Genomic DNA, 7,209 nt, shown 5'->3' with positions numbered 1-7,209 from the left:
TATAACTTATCTTGTAGCATATATCACCGTTTCGTGCGGTCGGCTTTAATTGTCAGAATGGCCATAGAGTATTCATCCATAAGAAGGATACTTTATGGCCGGTATTCATAACTTAAGCCGTTAAAATTGACCAATCACAGTCAAGTGTGAGAAGAGTAGTTGATTGTGATTAGCTAATTTCTTACGACTTAAGGCTTACTACACCTTCCGTAGGCAATATCAGAAAACACAACGGTTGTGCAACATTGAGTAATTGGTCTAAATATAGGGATCTAATAGTAAAGACCAATAATCATTGGTAGCTCACTGATCGCTTCTGCTTTCTGAACGCAGCAACTGTTTACCAGAGGTAAGTTCCAGTTGGCGCTCGCAACGATCGCGAACGTAGACCGTACCCACAATGTCCAATCACATTGGTTAATTCGTCAAATCGACTAATGCGATTAAACATTATAGGCCCGACAATCGTTGCGAGCGCCAACTACCTCTGAAAAGTGTTTTAGCTCAAGAGCACCATTTCCGGAATTTCCTACGTTTCTTTCTTTTCCGTTTTGCCTGCATAGGTGAATCGGTGAGTGTTGTGTAGAAGATTTGTATCAACGTGAGTCTTCACCATCTTATATTTATTGAACGTGTAACGATGAGAAAGATATTTAATTTTATGTCTCCGATGGCTTTTATTCGATATGTATATGTTGTGTAATAATTATTTTTAAGATTTATTTATTTGTAAAATAATTATTTTTAGTTTATGTTTGGTTTGCATCGTCAGAGAGAAATTAAGACCAACTTTGTTATCTAAGTGTTGTTATATTTCTCAAAGTATTCTATTGTAATTTATTGTTATCGCGAAAATACAATGAAACTGTGGATAGTTAGCAATTTTTCAACAATTACTAATTATGCACGTACATATTGTAAATTATCATATTAACTAAAGCTGAAGATACTGATGTAATAAAGTTATTATAAGCGTAAATAAATAATATAAAAAATAAATAGTAATGTATAAATATATAACAATATTTTGACAAAGATTTTTGAATTTGTTGTGATACATCGTGCAAAATCTTAATGTAGTATGCTTGGTATGAAGCATTACTATATTTCTTAATTTTAAAATTGTCAATATTGTTTGTAGATATTAAATATCAACCATGGGAAAGCGCAATAATATGATCCCAAATGGCCATTTCCACAAGGATTGGCAAAGATTTGTTAAAACTTGGTTTAATCAACCAGCGAGAAAAATTCGTCGCAAACAAAACCGTGTTAAAAAGGCAAGAGCTCTTGCTCCAAGGTACGTATATGCTTGAACGAATTTTTCATATGTTTACAGTTAAAATCTTCTTTTATAGATATTTCTATTTTATGTAGCTTGACCTATATGGTTATATATAAAACTGTTTTATATAAAAAATGTTTTATATGTAAAACTGTACATATAACAATTTCCCATTTTTTTATAATTAAATTATAATTTGTAATTAAATGCTATTAAATGTTATTCTAGGCCAGCAAATCTCTTGAGACCAGTAGTACATTGTCCAACATTCCGCTATCACACTAAAGTTCGTGCTGGTAGAGGATTCACGTTGGCTGAGCTGAAAGCCAGCGGTTTAAACAAGAGATTTGCCCGGACAATTGGTATTGCCGTTGACCCACGTCGCCGTAACAAATCGATCGAATCTCTTCAGACGAATGCACAACGACTGAAAGAGTATAAAGCCAAACTGATACTCTTCCCAATAAATGAAAAGAAGGTTAGCTTAATACTACTGAAAAAGATTCTTATTTGACGTATCTGTAACTATTATACAATATTCATGTGGCATAATTGGATTTTCTTATGAAAGATATTTTTATATATTGTGTTCATTTTCCTCTTTCTTCTTTTAGCCGAAGAAGGGAGACGCAACTGAGGAAGAAAGGAAGTTGGCTACTCAAATCAAAGGAGAACCGATGCCAATACGGCATCAAGCACCTGCTAAAGCAAAAGCACGACCTATTACAGAGGAAGAGGCCAAATTCTCGGCCTATGTGACCCTTCGTAAAGCAAGAGCAGATGCACGACTAGTAGGCATTCGTGCAAAGCGGGTTAAGGATGCCGCGGAAAATCCTGATGACATGACTAAGCTTGCTAAAGACAAGAAGGCTAAGAAATAATTTTCATAACCTTTTTTTCCTTATGCAAATAAAAAGAAAAACATTCTATAATGGAAGAATAATTGTGTACTTCTTTTCTCTGTAAAATTTTGTAAAATTATGTTGGTGTGTGCGTTCTAATTAAGCAACATACAGAAGGCTAATTCCTTAGGCCTATATTCATAGTCGGATCTTACATTTAAGATTGTCTTAAGTTCATCTCCAGTTTCGTAGCCAATGAAATGTGCCGTAGAGCATCTAAAGATAAGGCTCCTGATCTCTCGCTGCGCCTGTCCTTGTTTGATGACGTCAGAAGCAAGGAAACGTATGTCAAGAATTCTTGCGTTATACGTTCAAATAAAAAGATATATTCACAAAATGACATTTGGACAATGAGATTCGTTTACTTTCTGTGAGTAATCGAAACCAAAATTTGTCATTTAACATTGAGTAACTCGGTGAAGAAAAATCGCGCAGCAATCTGCAAGTATGTAAATTAAAGCGAATGGTTCACACTTTCTAATGACATAATCGTCATTTGTCTGTTGCTTTTTATTTACGTGGTACAACGTGACAAACTTTATTAAACCATATGACATGCGACTGATGTTGATTTATGCTCTTATAATATTATAAAAAATAATTAGACATTATATCGGACAAAAAATCTGAAAACTAAAATCTTCAAGTTGTACAATGCTTTTTGAACCATTTCAATATTATTAATTTTGCACAAGTGATAGCTCATTGATATCTTTTTGTGGTCAGGAGTCCCTTTAATCTTTGTGGATGATGTATTTGTGCGATAAAATATGTTCTTAACAAATTATTTTTCCGTTTACGGGCCACCGAAATGATTACATTGACTGTATTATAACTATACACAAATATAAAAAAAAAGAAAAAGCATACTTATATGTTACTGATTACACTTTCGATAGCGTGTGTACAAAATGTCGGCTGCGTCTGTGATATCGCCGCTGATCCGTAGCTGTCATTTTACTAATTATATATTGCAGGTTAGAGAGAGAGAAATTTAAACCTGTTAGTGAGTGGCGAATATTAGATTTGTCGCAGCAGTATTCTCTGTGGTGACAACTGGATATCTGAAGGATATATGAAGCGTGATACATGCATCGTACAAAGTTAGATTTTATCGGATTATATGTACGGAGGTTATAGCATCATCGTACAGAGATAAAGGACAAACCATGGCTTTCAACGAAAGCTGACTTTACGATAGGAAGAATTGAGCTCGGAATTCTCCAACGTAATGGAGTTAAAGGTGTGGGTCGAAGGAATACAACGTATCGTGTGCGGCGTTAGAGAAGACTCTACCTGTCAGGTACATAGGGCTGACTGTTCCAACTTTTCCATCAGATTTACCCCACAGGTATCTATTAGGTAAATCGATGTCTTGTCGATTGATCTGTCCAAGAGGTACCTGTCAGGTAATTTTACCAAGGAGTTGGAACAATCGATATATGTGCTAATTAACCAAGATAATGGTTGTATTATTATTTGTTTATATCAGCTTATATATAATATATAAGAGTGAATTAAATGTGTGTTGTTGTTTTTTTTTTCTTTTCTAAATGTATCTAAATATTGTTATATGTACTTTATAACGATATATCCTTATTACATGTAATTACTTTATTTTATTCTTTAAGACCATCCAATTTGCTTTTCAAAAACTGTTGCTGCAACGATAATCTCATTGCAGGATGTAGTACTTGCAATCGCTAATGCTACAGCCCAAACAGGTAGATTTATTTTGGTAGAACGTTGGAGGACCAATGAACGTTTGTTAGCTCCTTATGAAAAGCCTCTTAAGGTCAGATATACCTCATATCTTATACATATGTTATGAAATATATCTTTTGTAATATTAATTAAATCTGAATGAACTTCAAAATATTGATATATTTATATAAGTAATATAATATGGTTGATAACATACTGTTGTTTTGATCAGATTTTGATGAAGTGGGGTGAATATTCCTCTGAAGTACAACTGATTTTGAGGAAGTCTGAAAATAACAAAACAAATGCTTTACCATCTCGCTTAACATATGTACCACGTGCAAATGGGTTACCAGTTTCATTATCTGAACACGGAACAAGTTCTACTGGTACCCAAGATGACACCAAAAATATATCGATCTCACAAAGTTCAGATTTTGATGACATGCAAGGAGGATTGGAAAGGAATAGGGATACCAGAAAATCACTCACATTCACTGGATTTCATGGAGGTATTACAGAAGGCAATAGCGAGGTAGGTTTTTAGTCGATGATATTTTACGCTGCGTTTCGTTTATTTTTACTGAATATAAATATTATTTTAGATTCAAATGGAAAATGTTGCTGTAGTTCAACCTACATTACATTTGAAAAATAAGGACTTGAATATTCGGAAAAATATACAAAAACCTGCTCAATCACCTACACGAGGAGCTAGTACCGAAAGTGAGTTATCCATTCTTCATTGTAATTTTCTTTATGCATATTTCATTAGTATTAGAATATACTGATAATAATTATTTCTTATTGTCTTTGATATTAATTTCTCTTTAATAATCTTTATTATGCTATACATCAATTATGTTGCTAATTATGATTATTATTTAATTTTTTTCTTCTAGTCACCACACACTTGTCACAGAAAAAGGTGCGCGAAGTTCCGCCTTACAGAGAGCCTCCAGGCCCAGCTTCACCGCCATTAAGAACTTTACCACCTTATCGAGATCCACCACCGCCGAATTTAAATAGTCCTGGAAGATCACAGTTCGTGCCTGGTAGCGGATCTCATGTTCACAAAGACGACCAACCATCTTCTAGTAGTTCCATTAAACTGAAAAGGAACCTCATTCAGGTTGTTTATTTTGTTCACTATAAAACGTTTACTATGCTTACATTTTGTTATGCGACAACTCACACAAAATCATATATATATATATACATATCACATATATATTCGTAATATATTTTTTGCAGGAATTTCAAGACACAAAAGTTCCGACACAATCTGTCAATCCACTGCCTACCACGGCACAAAATATGGCAACTGTTGTTTACACTCAGCGATACGTTGAACTTATAAGACTAGTCAATAAGCAACGGGACACTATTAGTGCTCAGCAAGCTGATATTTCAAAAGTGAGATATTTATATAACTTATGGAACTATATTTATATAACTTGGAAGTACAAATTATCTTACTCTAAAATATTTATGTTACTTTATCTACGAAAATGTCTACAGATACATTCGCATGTTTAACAAATCAAATAGCTAATATATCTTAACATATTTATTTTTATTAGTTTGATGCAGAAATATCGTACTGGGAATCCAAGAATAGGGAACAGATACATCAAATGGATTATATTTCCCAGGAAGTCAATCGCATTGAGTCCAGTGGTCGTATTATTGAAGAACAGGTACGATGCTTGCTTATTTTTAATTATATTTTTTCTGATTATTGTAAATAACATATTTTTTATTTTAATTTTTATTACGTACATTAAAACTTATAATTTATTTTAATCCTTTGTTATAATTAGCTTAAAGAATTAGCTCATGTAGAAGAAGAGAGTGAAATAGTAAGACAGCAAGAAAAAACACTAAAGTCGGAAATAACATTGCTCAGATCAAAGTTGGCCAATTGTGAGACGGAACTGCTTCAATGTAAAAATAAGATCAGGTGAAAACAGATTATCACAATGCATTCTAAGTACTCGAAAACCTTTACAATATTGTGAGACACAGGGTTTAACTTTACACAGAGAATATAAAAACTAACTACAATAATAATTATATTTACAGATTAGTTATGGAAGAGCTTGCGATGGAGCAACATAATATAAATCGTGAGACAGATGAGCGGCAAATCATGGAACGGAAAATAATTAGTGAAGTGGAACATTTGCAAAATGAAGTGGAACAGGCTAAACGTGCAACCGAGTTAGCTTCACAGTGTGCGGAATCTTTAAAATTAGAAGTAGTCAATTTGGAATCAGCTATTGTTGAGAAGAAACTACAAGTTGAGAGATTGGTTGCTGACATGAAGGAAGCAAATTTGCAAAGTTTAGCCGTTGCATGTTCAGATGAGCAAGTCAAATCTTTATTAGAGGGTATTTATTTTTATATATATATTTCATTAGTTATGAAGTTTATATGTATAATTATTTAATAAAAATAATTATTTAATTGTTAGGAGCCCATAAACCTGGAAGTACCCGTAAGATGATAGGATCACCGAGACAGTTGGAGACTGCAGTACCCACAAGCAAAAATCCGCATGGTGTGTGGGTGTAAACAAAAAACACAGTATATCTGCCACAATGCTCTCTTGAGTAAGAAATATATCAAAGAATCGTACACATATGGAAATATTCCTATGTTTATATAGTTTTATAATAAGTATGTCAACTGATTTCTTCATGTTTTTACGCATTTATTGCAACATTAATTGGTGTTACTGTTCTACGTACATTTTACGCCGCTGATAAGATTTTTAATTTAATTATCATGCCATAATGTGTGGCCCTATTTACAAGATATTAAAATTGTTGATCAGACTTATAAATTGTTATATGACACATTTGAGGCTTTCACGGTATAGAAAAAATTATAAATTGTTTTTTTTATATAACAATTTATAACAATACATTTAAGAACTATATGTTTTTAGAAATATTTAATATATTGTGTACCAGGAATATTATTCAACATTGCATGCTAATTTATTAAAGAAAGTTATTTTGATTTTCAAATACTTAAAAAGTATTTGACAACAAGAAATGTTATCTCTTTGTATCTAAGGTAGTATATCAGATATTTAGGCATTAGTTACAGTTTGTATAAAAAGTAACTGATCTTCAAAACCAAGATTAATATTAAAAATGCATTTATTAGTGTGTATTGCCAATAGCTATTTTTATATTAGCTATGACATTGAGACTCAAGAGATACTTTGCCATAATAGATTTAATTATAGTTACAATGTACTTAAGTTTTACATTTTAATTACAAACATTAACACACAAGTTAATAACG

General features: G+C 32.6%; 2 protein-coding genes across 3 annotated transcripts; both read left to right on the top strand.

The window, feature by feature from the left end:
* Positions 1-492: 492 nt before the first annotated feature.
* On the top strand, positions 493-2,228 carry LOC106751816 (60S ribosomal protein L13). Of its 2 annotated transcripts, none has more exons than XM_014633003.1 (4): positions 493-601; positions 1,142-1,300; positions 1,514-1,763; positions 1,900-2,228. In XM_014633003.1, the coding sequence occupies exons 2-4, from the start codon at positions 1,158-1,160 to the stop codon at positions 2,164-2,166; spliced, it is 660 nt and encodes a 219-aa protein (XP_014488489.1). In that variant the 5' UTR covers positions 493-601; positions 1,142-1,157; the 3' UTR covers positions 2,167-2,228. The 2 variants fall into 2 exon arrangements, with proteins under 2 accessions (XP_014488489.1, XP_014488490.1); XM_014633004.1 differs by having other exon boundaries at positions 503-571.
* Positions 2,229-2,809: 581 nt separating this feature from the next.
* On the top strand, positions 2,810-7,194 carry LOC106751815 (ras association domain-containing protein 8). The gene is made up of 10 exons (XM_014633002.1): positions 2,810-3,490; positions 3,872-3,982; positions 4,124-4,426; positions 4,497-4,617; positions 4,794-5,023; positions 5,146-5,307; positions 5,475-5,591; positions 5,715-5,854; positions 5,977-6,284; positions 6,368-7,194. The coding sequence occupies exons 1-10, from the start codon at positions 3,419-3,421 to the stop codon at positions 6,466-6,468; spliced, it is 1,665 nt and encodes a 554-aa protein (XP_014488488.1). The 5' UTR covers positions 2,810-3,418; the 3' UTR covers positions 6,469-7,194.
* The last annotated feature ends 15 nt before the right edge of the window (positions 7,195-7,209 follow it).

This window comes from Dinoponera quadriceps, unplaced genomic scaffold (assembly GCF_001313825.1).
Source record: "Dinoponera quadriceps isolate SergipeBrazil2010 unplaced genomic scaffold, ASM131382v1 scaffold179, whole genome shotgun sequence".
Taxonomy (NCBI): domain Eukaryota; kingdom Metazoa; phylum Arthropoda; class Insecta; order Hymenoptera; family Formicidae; genus Dinoponera; species Dinoponera quadriceps.
The sequence above is the reverse complement of the archived record's forward strand: the minus strand, read 5'-3'. Positions and strand labels throughout refer to the sequence as shown.

Excerpts from the sequence above, each read along its gene's own strand:
- LOC106751815 (XM_014633002.1), top strand. The coding sequence starts at position 3,419 with ATGGAGTTAAAGGTGTGGGTCGAAGGAATACAACGTATCGTGTGCGGC. Across the intron at positions 4,618-4,793 it reads ACGAGGAGCTAGTACCGAAA|TCACCACACACTTGTCACAG; the intron begins GTGAGTTATCCA and ends TTTTTCTTCTAG. Across the intron at positions 5,024-5,145 it reads TGAAAAGGAACCTCATTCAG|GAATTTCAAGACACAAAAGT; the intron begins GTTGTTTATTTT and ends TATTTTTTGCAG.
- LOC106751816 (XM_014633003.1), top strand. The coding sequence starts at position 1,158 with ATGGGAAAGCGCAATAATATGATCCCAAATGGCCATTTCCACAAGGAT. Across the intron at positions 1,301-1,513 it reads GCAAGAGCTCTTGCTCCAAG|GCCAGCAAATCTCTTGAGAC; the intron begins GTACGTATATGC and ends ATGTTATTCTAG. Across the intron at positions 1,764-1,899 it reads TCCCAATAAATGAAAAGAAG|CCGAAGAAGGGAGACGCAAC; the intron begins GTTAGCTTAATA and ends TTCTTCTTTTAG.